General features: G+C 42.9%; 1 protein-coding gene across 2 annotated transcripts in view; it reads left to right on the top strand.

The window, feature by feature from the left end:
- Positions 1-13,307, top strand: part of LOC138755781 (microtubule cross-linking factor 1) — a 238,847-nt gene that overhangs the window by 116,589 nt on the left and 108,951 nt on the right. The window contains exons 5-6 of one of the 2 annotated variants that reach the window (XM_069922383.1): positions 4,773-6,041; positions 10,558-10,713. In XM_069922383.1, the coding sequence (XP_069778484.1) occupies positions 4,773-6,041; positions 10,558-10,713 (1,425 nt within the window). The remainder of the gene's footprint in view (positions 1-4,772; positions 6,042-10,557; positions 10,714-13,307) is intronic. The other variant, XM_069922384.1, reaches the window with a different exon arrangement.

Genomic DNA, 13,307 nt, shown 5'->3' on the forward strand with positions numbered 1-13,307 from the left:
AGAACCTTCCTGAGTGGTAACCATTTACCTTTCGAGCACCAAAGTCTGGTGAATGTTATAAATGTTAAATTCTGTGCACAGTATAAGAATTGCCTGCAACCAGTCAACTTGGAGGAATGAGAAGTGAGATTGGACTGTGAATCAAAGAATTTTTCTGAACATTACATACACATGCGCTTAGAATTAGAAGGGGTTAAGTAAGTTAATAGAGATAAATTAGTGTGTTTCTGTTTTCATGTTTAAAGATAATTAAAAGCAACTTTTGTTTAGGTAATCATTTGTCTTGGTGAATATCTATTGCTGCTGGGTTTATAAGTCTTCTGGGCTTGTAACAGTATACAATGAAAGATTATAGATTACATCAGAGTGGAAAGATTTAAAAGGGAACTGAGGGACAACTTTTTCATACAGAGGGTGGTGGGTGTATGGAGTGAGTGCCAGAGGAAATGGTTGAGGTGGGTGCAATTACACTGTTTAAAAATATATTTAAACAAGCTACACAGATAAATGCTTAGGGGGATATGGACCAAATGCAGACACGGACAGATTGGGCCAAAGTGCTGTATGACATTGATAGAAGTTCAGGAAGCACCTACACAAAAACAGTAGCTCTCCCCAAGTCCTGGAAATGTTGAAAACATCTTGAAAATCTGCCAGGGTACTACAGCCAGACGTCGTTAAGGTGGAATAGTTGAGTTTAAAAGTATAATTTAGAACCATATCCAACAATAAATCTGAAGTTTCAAGAGACGCAGGTAGTTCCAGTCTCACCAATAAAAACTTGGCAGTAGGCAGGATTGGGTTCGTGAGGAAAACTTGGTGTAAACATTTAATTACAATTTCTAATCTCAAATCAAGAGAGAAGTTCGTAAATAATGATGTCAATCCACTTATTACTGCTTCAAAAGTCAAGCAATCCATCTGGACATATTTTATCAGTTTGAAAAATCATTCAGCTTTCACTCAGAATTTACAAATTTAGGATATTTACAAGTTGCCAGTCAATATTTTTCACCGAGGTATTATCTATAAGATGGGCCATTGTCAGCTGTAATTTGGGGTTAGTTACTCCCATGTTTAAGTCTGAGGGCTCTTGGTTTGTCCAAGTTAAGAGAATGCCTTCATTAGAATGTACAATATATCCTGTTGAAAATGCAACTTTCAGATGAGGTGTTTAATTGAGAGTCAGTCTTTTCTCTTAGGTGGTGATGAGATTCTGTGAAACCAGGAGTAGGTGGATGAAGTTGTCATTACTAAATATGATTAACTGCTCATTATCATGTTGTGGAAGCTTGCTGAGTTCAGTATTCATCTTCTGCTATAAATTCTAAGACAACAATTAAGTATTTTTTACACAGCCGCTGTGTCCCAGGAAATTATTCCATTTTCCCAGAATGCATGCTGGATAAATAGCTCGGAAGGGGAATGAGGGTGCCATTCCCATTCTGACATTTTACCTTCTAGACCCCTCATAATTTTCCCGTGACACCTGCTGTCTAAACTGAACTGCAGGCATTCCGTGACCAAGGAGCTAATGAATAGGACGTATGCCGGTATGCACACGGACAGAAACGTTCCTGTATGATCGACCACTGTTGAGATGTTGGGAGACTCTTCCTAACAGTAAAATTCCGCCGACTAAAGATTACACTTTTATGAGTAGTCCATTGCCTCCAAATTTCTTTATTGTGTCTTGAAGGGAATGTGAAAGGCACCATCTGATCTATTCTTTGAGGCCCCAATTACACTCATTGATTGCACGTCTGATCGATTGAAGCTCATGGCATCAACATTAATCTCAGTCAAAACATCAAATATCACTATGTTTGATCTTCAGATCTTCCATGCACAGAGTAAAAGATGGACCAGTCTCTAAAATCTGCTTTTGCTCCTGTCTGAGCTGTGAAATTATTTTGATGCATTTTCTACCTTCTCTCTTGATGGAGGCACCATTTCTCCAGTATGTCTAAAGGAACAATGGAGAGAAAAAAGGCTAGACGGGTTCTTTAGCCCACTATATCTGTACCAAATTAAACCAAATCTCTGCTGCATGCACATGATACCCATCCCTCTGTTCCCTGCACAAAGAAAAAATTAATAATCCTGAATGACATGTCTGCTGTCCATTGACCTCTGCAAATGTGGCGCATGGAGGCACACATTGTGACTACTGAGCTGTGGAATGGACATATTTCCAGAACTGATCGACAACTTTTAAAATAGTTTTCTCATATTTTCTTTTTAAGCTTTGATGATTAACCTTAAAATGGAGTAATTCCTATTAAGTATTTCACATTTTTAATGACTAATTTGCACTATCCTGTGTTAATTTACTCATTCAATTAATTAGATCACTGTCCCTACTAATTGGGAATAAATTGGGCGGCACAGATTCATGGGCCGAAATGGCCTGTAACCATACTGTACGTCTAAAATTTTAATTAAAAAAAATTAATATCACTATTCCTCTGGTACAAGTATAGCCTTAGACATTTTTTGGTTCGTTAATGATTTTATAAAACGCCTACGTTAGAAGTGTAACATAATTACGCTGTGTTAGATCAATTTGTCAATTAATTCATAACCCCTTCCTTTTCTTTGGGGGCAATGGCCAGTGCTTTTTAATTATCTTTCATGGTTAATCTAGATGGAACGTGATCAATAAAAACAATTGCCCATGCCTGAGTACGGCAGGAACAAGAAACAAACTCAGTAACATTACACACTTGCAGCAGGCCATGCAATACAATAAACAGCGTATATTTCTGTCCTGAGCCTTGGAGGTGGTAAGAGATCCAGCCTGAAACGTCAACTGCTTATTACTTTAAGGGTTATTTATAAGGGTTGCATGACCTGCGGAGTTCCTCCAACACTTGTGTATTGTCCAGTTCTCCAGCGTATGCAGAGTTCTTATTTCACTTAAGAAACAGGAAGTGGATTTAATCTGTATTAACATGTTGCAGTGTGATTTGCCTGCAAGACACATTGGCACATTATGTGGTCAATATTTTTTATTGATCCATAAATGAATAAACTCCAGAGGGTTGTTAACTTGGTCTGCAACATTACCGGCACCAGCCTTCACTCCATTGAGGACATTTACATGAGTTGATGTCTTAAAAAAGTGGCTTCTATCCTCAAAGGACCCCCCCCCCCCCCCCCCCCCACAACCCAGGCCATGGCCTCTTTACTCAGCTACCATTGAGGAAAAGGTACAGGAGCCTAAAGACGACCACTCAGTGGCACAAGGACAACCTCTTCCCCGCTGCCATCAGATTCCTGAATGAAGAATGAACCAAAGATACTGCCTTACTTTTCATGCACTATTTTGTTTTTATTGTTGTAAAGTGGTTTACGTGAATATTTGCACTGGGAATGGTGCCGCAAAACACCGAATTTTGAGACTTGTTCATGACAATAAATTCTGATCCTGGTATCAATTGTGTCAGATATTTAAAATCAAAACAAAAATTGTTTTTAGTAACTGGATTACATCTCCCCCAGGGTTGAATTGAAAGAGGATTGGAGTCCATTGGGTACCCTGGTTGTGAGAGAGAAGAGACCAGCCTTTCGATGTGTGAAAATTGGCTTTCTGGATCCATAAATAAAACAATTTATTCCTACCATTGCTTGGGGTTACATTACAATTCTTCATCCAACCTTTACTCCTATGCAAGAATCCACAGATGAACGCACCAGTTTAATGGATGAAAAGATGAGTTTGAACCTTCTTCGTACAGCAGAAGTCCAAAAATCTGGATGCCAGAAATCCGGACCACCCGAGAATCCAGACATTTTTGAAAAATCTCAAACTTTTAAAATTAAGCTGGCTTCTGTGTGCATGCATATGTGCCACGAGTGGCAACAAATGACCACGCTTGTTGACTTTATTTTTCTTTAAAATTGCTCGTTTTGACAAATAATCTATTCTGAATTTGCTTATGAATAAACTATCAAAATTTACCTGTTCATTTTTATTTGTTTATTTCTGCTTAAATTTGAATTTTAAAATACTGCCTGAGAATCCAAAAATCCAGACTAACTCAATCCCCAATCAGTCTGGATTTTCAGACTTCTGCTGTACCGCTTCCCAAGGATCAGAGTGCTTAACCATAGATTCGTCCCTTGTTTGCTTTGAGTACCTTATTTTGTCATCAGGTACTATGGTGAACCCGAAGAATTCACAGCACAAAGGCCCTTCGCTGATTATCCAGAGAAATTAGCTCTGATTTTGTCAGCTAGGAAATGGAAATTAATTTACAGTGAAACATCCGTTATCCGGAATTCAAACAAACGGCAGCCTCAAGCATCCGGGAATAAAAAATAGTGAAAAATAAACAGGTTAAAAAAAACCGAAATTTAAAATTGGCACCTCCAAGTGGTTAGTTTCCCAATCATGCAAAATGCAATCTCAAGCAAATGGAAAATTCACTTATCCGGCACTTAACAATCCCCATGGCCATTGGATACTGTACTTTGAATGAAGTAAAATTACTAGGTTGATTGATGATCACAAAAGTCTGCTGCCATGCATCTAAAGACCATTCATTGCCCTCTGAAAGGGTCCATAGCACCTCAGTTGATGGGGTGGGGGGGGTGTGGTGTGAATGTGATTTAATGTTGGTCTTGTCGGTAATGCTCGTTATCAAATTTGTTTTTGTCTTAAATAGGCTAGAGACTTTGTACTTCAGGTTGTCATCCTGAATGTTCATGTGAATGTTGAGAAGACGTGCGTTGCAACTGGTCTAACCTGTTGATCTTTCTTAATCCAGGAAGACAGTGCTGACCTCAAATGCCAGCTCCAGTTTTCAAAGGAAGAGGGCTCATTGATGCGCAAGAAAATGGCCAAGCTGGGGAGGGAGAAGGATGAGCTGGAACACGAGCTGCAGAAGTACAAGTCCATCTACGGCGACGTGGACAGTCCGCTGCCTACCTGCGAGGCCGGGGGACCCCCAAGCACCCGAGAGGCCGAGCTGAAACTGCGGCTGAAGCTGGTAGAGGAAGAGGCCAACATTCTGGGCAGGAAGATCGTGGAACTGGAGGTGGAGAACAGAGGCCTCAAAGCTGAGATGGACGACCTGAAATGCCAGCAGGAGAGGGAATGCCTGGCCCGTGAACATCACACCAGCGGGCCCAGCTCGCCTTTCGCCGACTCCACCGAGTCGGCTGGCGAGCTGCACCGGCACCTGCAATTCGTGGAGGAGGAGGCAGAGTTACTGCGGCGCTCCATCGGCGAGATTGAAGACCACAACCGGCAGCTGACTGACGAGCTGAACGTGTTGAAGGGAGGGCCTGGCCACCTCGAAGCCAGCTGGGCGGCGGAGGAAGCTGGCGCCGGCTTGCTGCAGGAGGAGCTGAAGGCGGCACGGTTGCAGGTCAACGAGCTGAGCGGCAAGGTAATGAAACTGCAGTATGAGAATCGTGTGCTCATCTCAAACGTGCAGCGCTGTGACCTGGCCTCTCACCTGGGCATGCGCACAGCTAGCCCACGTGACAGCGATGCCGACAGCGATGCAGGCAAGAAGGAGAGCGACGGCGAGGATGGGCGACCTTCAGTCCCTCAGCCCAAGAGGGAGGGCCCTATCGGGGGAGAAAGCGACTCCGAGGAGGTGTGTGAAAAGACAGCGGGCCACAGCTTGGAGCTCCTGAGAAAGAAAGAAGACACGGAGTCCCTGGACAGCATCAAGCGGGAGGCCGAGCGCCTGGGTCGGACGATCCAGCGGCTCATCACCGACACCGACAGCCTCATCTACGACGCCAAACTGCTGGTGACCAGTGGTGGGCCTGACCGGGCCACCAGCGAGGATGGGGGGCCCGAGCTGCTGGACACCATCAGTACCAGGATGAAGGCGTTCCGCTCTGAGCTGCATGCCTTCATGGACAGTGTCGACCACCTTGGTGAAGGGCTGCGGGAGCAAATGGACGAGCTGTCGCCAATGCCCAATCTGACCGAGTCGGCGAGCTTCCTCTCCTCCATCACCTCCATGTCCCGGGATTCTCCGGTTGGCACACTGGGGAAGGAGTTGGTCACCGACTTTCAGGTAAGCCAACCCTCTGGCCTCCAGGCGCTCTCTCCTGCTATTGCTTCTGCTATTGCTTTTGATCTAAAATAACTCTTTTGTTTTACCTTTTTTTTAACTAAGCTTATATCCAAACTGCACTAAAACATCAATTAAATGCATTCTGAAGTCAGCTCATGAATTTTAATGTGTTACCTCAAACAAATATGGATGAAAGAGGCTACTAAAAATGAGGCTTGTTTAAAGGATCGAGAGACTGGATTCTATCGCGTTTACTGGGGAGATCCCATTGAAATGTACGAAATTCTTGTGTGGTTGGGAAAAAGGATGTTTCTTTTGGCTGAAGAGTCTAACATCAGAATAAACATGGATCATTTAGGAGTTAACCTGAGAAGAAATGTTTGCATGCAGTGGGTGGTGAACTTCTCGATTTCTATTCTGCAGATGTCTGTAGAGGCTCAGTCATTGAGTTTTCAAATCGGGTTGATGGATTTCTCCCTGAGAAATGAGCTAGTGCAGGCAAATAGCAATGAACTTGGTAAACCCTGGAGCATCCTGAAAGAGACAAAGTACCTTCTCCTGTTCCTAATTCACCTCCTTTTAGGACTTGATTTTCGTGAGTCGAGCTGTTAACACCTGAATGTAATCTGATCCAACACCAATCCAGGGCTACATTTTTTGAAAAATATAATCTGTTTTGAAAGTTTTCTTTTATTATGGCCATGCTTTAAAAATTCCCATTTACAAAAAAAACCAACAAATTTTGCTTTGTGTTGGTCCCTTGCAATTTTCCTTTTCATTTTAGTATGGCAAAAGTCATGAATGATGGTCCAAGAACATGATTACGAGTTAATGCTGGTTTAATTGAAAAGCACCATTCAGCCTACTCAACTCTCCAGGGCCACCATTGGTCAATTAAGATTCAAGATTATTGTCAATTCATAAAGCTGGAAATGCAATATTATACAGAATTTTTTTTAGTCTTCCATAAGGCAGACAAAGATTCGCTATCAGCGAAAATTGCTTACAGCCAGAAAAAGAGAAGTAGAAGAAAGTCCCCCTAGGGAACCCAACATCCGTCTTCGCCTCCAACACTCCCACAGCCGCACAGCCTTCTGTCCGAACTGTCAGCAATCTGAGCTTCACTTCTGGTACGATCAGGAAGCCTCCAGCGCCCTCTCGCATCCCAGTTCTGATACCTGCCATTCCTTCAGCCAGTGTGGAGCCAGTCTCCAGCAGTCCACAACCTGGTGGAAGCCATTTGACTGCAGTTGCCAGCAGCCCTTAGCCTGCGTGAATTCCACGAGTCACCGACAGCCTGCTGCTGCCTAGGGGTTCTTATGCCTCAGAGTCCCTCGCTGGTCTGCACCCCCTCCACCCTGTGGTCACTGTCCCATGGTTCGTCTCCTCTGCTTCTCTTTCTCCCCGTTTCCTGGTGCCCTGCGCCAGTCCTCCACTTCCCCGGAGGCTGCAACCAATCATAGATACTGCCATCTTAGGCCAGACCGCACAGTGGTAGGATTTTAAAATAAACCACCATTGTCTCTTAATGGGTCATTTAAAGCCTATACAGAGCCGACAGCAGTTGCACTGGGCCTGCAGGGGAGCACTGAGACTTCACACCCCACTCTCCGTGGGTCCGTACAGGCAGCATTTCTGCTGTTATTGCAGTAAATTATTGTTACAATTCGGGCAAAGGTTCTTTCTCAACCCACCTGTGCTAGGTATAGAGACACCAATTTGTGCATGCTTCCAGAATTAACTTCAACTGAACCAGATTGTAAAAGTGGAGTATTCTATCGGGCCTCGACTAAATTGTTTGTGAATTGATCATGAATTTCCTCCTCTGTAGTGCCAGATAATATGTTTTTGTCACTCTGCTTTATACAATATCTAGAATAATTAGACAAAAGGGAGCGGGAAAAGCAGCAGGGAAATTACAGGTTCTGGAAACTTTAAATCAAAACAGAAAATATTCAGCAAATTGGTTAACATTTGTGGAGAGAGAAGGACATAGAGTTTCTATGTCAGGTCATAATGATTTTCACTGGAGCTGAGAAGCTGGGAATCAAGTATTTAAAGTTGCAGAGAAGGTTGTGGGATAGAGAGAAAACAAAGGGATTGTTTATGATAGAATAGTGATTGGGAGACTGAATGGTGCTGGTGGGGATTCAGACTAAAAGTGGGTTATAAAGGCTTGTTAATAAGAGTTCTGTCTGTAAATATAATATAAAGGAAAGTAGAGAAAGAAACTGGGTTGGGGGGGCACGGGGGTTGAACAATGACAGACTTAGCAAAACACGGAAGCTGCTGGAAGATAGAGAATCCTAGAAATCTTCTGCGGATCAGGCAGGATCTTGGAGGAGAGCAAAGCAATCTTTAACTGAAACTGGCCACTTGTGATGCAAATACAAAAAGGCTGATTGTCTAAAATTATTCAATTCCCTTTCTGGACCCTCTTTTTTTCCTCCATCGTAGGGAATGCGTCAGCAAACAACATCCATTAGAGAAAACAAAGACTCTCAAAGCTCTTTCGACTTTCTCCAATTTGGCTTCCTTGTGAAAAATACATTCCATTCTCCGTTTGTTTCATTTGTTTAAAGCCGCTACTGTCCAGACCGATGTTTCTGAGATTTTTTTCTCTCTCTCTCCAGTTTGGTTTCTCCTTTCACGGCCGCTCTCAACTACATCCGTTCCATTTCCTGCCCTTCTATTCTCATTCCATTTCCTTCAGTCAAAGCAAGGAAAGAGTTCCCCGTATCCTCACCTTCCATCTCATCAACCCGCACATTCTTAACCTCATGCCACTTTCAGCACTGTGCCACTGTCAAATTTATCTTCCCTTCCCTTTTAAACATTCTTTTTTTCTTTAAACATTCTCTTCATGATGCAGTTGTTCATTATCATATCCTCCACTTCCCAAGGGATCTTCCCATGCAAATGCAGGAGATGCAACGCCTGCCTTCCTGTCTCCCTCCCTTCCACATCATCTGTTGACCCAAGCATTACTTCCAGCTGAGCATGTACCACTACCAATGACCATAATACATTTGGTGAAACACCAGAGAAACCAAATGCATAATGGTGCGACTGCTCTGCAGAAGGCAACCATTCGGTCTATAACGGAGATGATAAACTTCCAGTTTACCTGTCACACTTTAATTTTCCATCTTGCTCCCATTCTGACATCTCTGTCTCCGGCCCTTGGGTTGTTCCAACCAAGCCCAATGAAAGCTTGAAGCGCACTATCTTATCTTTATGCAAAACCTAATTACTGCCCTCAATGGTGAAGTCAGCAACATGTGAAAACCATCCTTTATATTTTGAATCAGAACTGACTTCTCAAGTGGAATTTGGATTTTTATCGATGGAAAGCTGATGTTTATACCAAACCTTAAAATAATTATTTACCTAATTTATGCATTTGAAATAGTTTGATTTGTGACAATGATGATAACTACTGAGTTCTGAGGCTCAAACTGAGTGTGATTTTTAATGCCTGTGCCACCTTGATTTGACCTGCTTTGGGTTCTTGTACTGAGGAAAATAGACTCTCCACTGTTTTGGATGCCCATTTCTGCTTTAATTCCTTTACAATTCTGCTACCAGATCACTAACCATTGACAGTGTGTGGATTGCGAATACATTGGAGCTTATCTTCACTGCCTTCAATAGCAAGGTTCAGATATCAAGGATCATCATTTCGTCAAGGAGCCACAGACCTACTGACACCCAATGGAGACTTCCTGAAAGCTATTCTTGGTGATATTTAGCTGGCAACTATTTAATGGATTTATTTTGGTAGTGTGGCGAGGCAACACCCCGTTTAAAATTAATCTAATTAACCCCCGTATTCAAATAGTGACTAAGGCCGTACGCCCATTGACATCAGCAGGTAATGATCCTGTGGGTACTTTGCGGGTTATCTCGCTCATTGAGGGTTGTGGTTCCCAACTATTGAATTGGGGCTTTCATGAGCTGAATTACAGAAATATCCAAAACTATTTAAGAAAACTAACACAATAAAACGATCCAGAGAAACACACAAGGTGTGCCCTCTCATTGAAAGAAAACATCCTTGCTCCTCCTCGCAAGGGGGCTCACTGTCTCCTTGGACAGGCAGCGTAATGATTTGTGGATGGTGATTGCTTCTGGCAGAGAGGAAAGAAAACACACACCTGGAATGATGCTTTCTGCATGGCTCCTGCAAGGATAGGCAAGCCTTGTACCAAAATTCTTTCAGCTTGCCGTTGGTTTGAATCATCCATCATTGCATGCGCCTCATAACCAGTGTTTGCATTCTTTTTTCCTCTCTTTCTCTTTTTTCTTTTCAGATGTTTCAGCCCATCATTTTGCTCATTCTCATTTTGGTTCTGTTTTCATCACTCTCTTATGCCACTGTGTTTAAGTTGGTTTTCCTTTTCACGCTTTTCTTTGTCTTGTAGTTTTTTAGTCGTCTACTATACCCATTTTTGTTTTTTTTTATTTCCCCCTCTGTCCTTTGTCGTTTTTGTTAAATCGTCCATGCACTCAACAGTCCAAACTGAGGGATCAGCCAGATTGGCAGCTAATCCCTGAACATATCCAGGAGAGAGAGACCCTTCAAAATCGAGGAACTATGGACCAAAGCCGCAGAGCTGATGGAGACTACAAAATCTATGGAATGGAAGACAAGAACTGCTTCAGTTCAGAGGTAACTAATGATGTTTTCATCAGTCATGCAGCACGGTTAGCCCTAACCGTTATAGCGCAATGCTGTTACAGTGCCAGTGACAGGATTTGAATCTGGCACTGTCTGTAAGGAGATTGTACATTCTCCTCATGTCTGCATGGGTTTTCTCTGGGTGCTCCGGTTTCCTGCCACCCTTCAAAACCTATAGGGGTTGTAAGGTAATTGGTGTATTTGGGGGACACAGGCTCATGGGCCAGAAGGGCCTGTTACCGTGCTATATTTATAAATTTAATTTTTTTTTAAATTTATGTTTTTAGGGAGCCAACCTCAAAGTAACCAGGGAAATCCAAAATTATCTTCTCATTTAAAGGGAATGAATACAGATCCCTGTGATACTTGCAATTAATGCTTGAGGTTGTCCATTAAGACTTGTTTTGCTAATTTATCTTTGGTCTCCATAAGCAAGTGAACTTCACCAGAGGATCTCATGTGCCGTTTTCAAGGTGCCACACATTGGATACAAGGAAACAATGAACATTTATGAATATCCTGGTATTTTGTCTCAGTGGCATACTACTCACTGAACAAATTTTTGTTTTAACCAGACACAAATGGAATTGTACTTTCCCTACAGAAGATGTGGGACAATTGAAGCAAATGCCCAATTTATTTTCCTTGACGTTAAAATCTGTTGGGTGTGCTGTCTCCTGGAGGAGTAGGAAGAAAATAGAATGTCGTGAAGCCAAAATGAAAAGAAAAATTACACACGACCTGAAAATGGACCAGAGAATCGAAGAAACCTGTGATGGATAATGGAACTTTTCCCAAGGGTGGGGGCAGTACATGTTGATTCTGCACCTCTGTGTTTATTCTTCAACTAGAATTGGGGATGCTGGCATGCACATTTGAATCTCTTCACTTCTATTTGCAACCATCAGTCGATCTTAAACGCCATTTGATGGGTGAGATTAATAGTGATGTGGTTCCCCCTTCACGGTTAGCACAGCGCTCGAACAGCGCCAGCCACCTGGGTTCATATCCAGCACTGTCCATAAGGTGTTTGCTCATTTCCCTTGCCCCCCCCCCCCCTCCTTGTCTGTGTGGGTTTCCTCCAGGTGCTCTGGTTTCCTCCCACCCTCCAAAACATGCCAGGGTTGTAGGTTAATTGGGGTATTTGGGTGGCATGGGCTCATGGGGTGTTGCCCTGCTGTATGTATGTTTAAATTGACCAGATCTGTAAAAAGGTAGGGGGAACCGAATTTCGTGACTTGTTCATGACAATAAATTCTGATTCTGAACCTTAGGGGGAACCTCTTCACACAGAGAGTGGTGTGAGTGTAGAACGAGCTGCCAGCTGAAATGGTGAATGTGGCTCAATTTTAACATTTTAGAAGAATTTGGGAGGGTTATGGAGAGCTATGGAATGTGGGTGCAGGTCGGTGGGACTAGGCAGGAAAAATAGTTCGGCCTGTTTCTGTGCTGTGATGTTCTATGGGTCAGTTGGAGGAAGACAAGTCATGGTGCGGTGGTGGGTGATGGGTCGAGACAAAAGCTGTCAATGCTGGGATCTGATAAAAGAGAATGTGGCAATAATAGCTTAATAGAGACTAGATTGGAGGGTGGGGGTTTGGAAGCTGGGTGGAGGTGGAGGGAAATGGGACAAAAATTGTAGAGGAAGAGAAAGAGCAGACTGATTGAAACACAAAAGTACGAAGACACTCAGATTGCAGTAAAAACAAACAGAAATGCTGGAGGAAATCAGCCTGTCTCGCAGTGTCCAGAGGAGGAAAAGGTAAATTACCTATGTTTCAGACTTGAGCCATTCTTCAAGTAGAAACAAAGAATAGGTAGGCATCTAAATAAAGACTGCAGAGTGAAAGGGGGAGGAGTCCAGACTAACAAACAAAATGTCTTTATTGGATATGATAAGAGGAAAGGTGAGAATTTATTTAGGCTCTGTGAAAAGAGAGAGAGCTGTGTGACAGGCGACAGGGGGAAAAAAAAGGGGGAGGTGGAGAAGTCATTGTTTATGCCATCTGGTTGGAGTAGTTTGGAAGGAAGATTTGTCAGCTGAAATTGGAAAATTCAACGTTCATACCATTGGTCTGTATCCCTTCGCACCTACATACCTGGGACCCATGCAAGTACCCTTGGCTATATTTTTGATTTGAAAGAAATCCAAAATGTCAAAAGAGAAGTTATTACAGTTGAGAACAAGTTCTGCCAGCTGGATGACAGTGTCAGTGGAAGGAAAGTGGTCAAATGTTGTTCCAGGAAGGTCTTCCTGATGGGGAATGGAAGTGAATGGAAATTGGACATCTGTGGTGAAGATGAGATACCAGGGAATCACAAGTTGTCAAAGTAGTGGAGGTGAGAAGAGAAGCAGTATGAATATTAAAATTTTCAATTTATGGTAACTTGTCCCCTCTCCTTCTAAATGACTTCAGTTCTTTTCTCACTTTCCCCTCCCTTACCCCATTTTTGTCCACTTTCCCACCTAGCCCCCTGGCTATTCTCATTCTCTATGGTTCATACTTTTCCATTCTCATTGGATTTTTCCACTCTTTACCGGCCTCAGTTGTGGTGAGTGTGGTGGTAGTCTAGACCAGTCATTG

The sequence above is a fragment of the Narcine bancroftii genome, chromosome 2 (assembly GCF_036971445.1).
Source record: "Narcine bancroftii isolate sNarBan1 chromosome 2, sNarBan1.hap1, whole genome shotgun sequence".
NCBI classification, from domain to species: Eukaryota; Metazoa; Chordata; class Chondrichthyes; order Torpediniformes; family Narcinidae; genus Narcine; species Narcine bancroftii.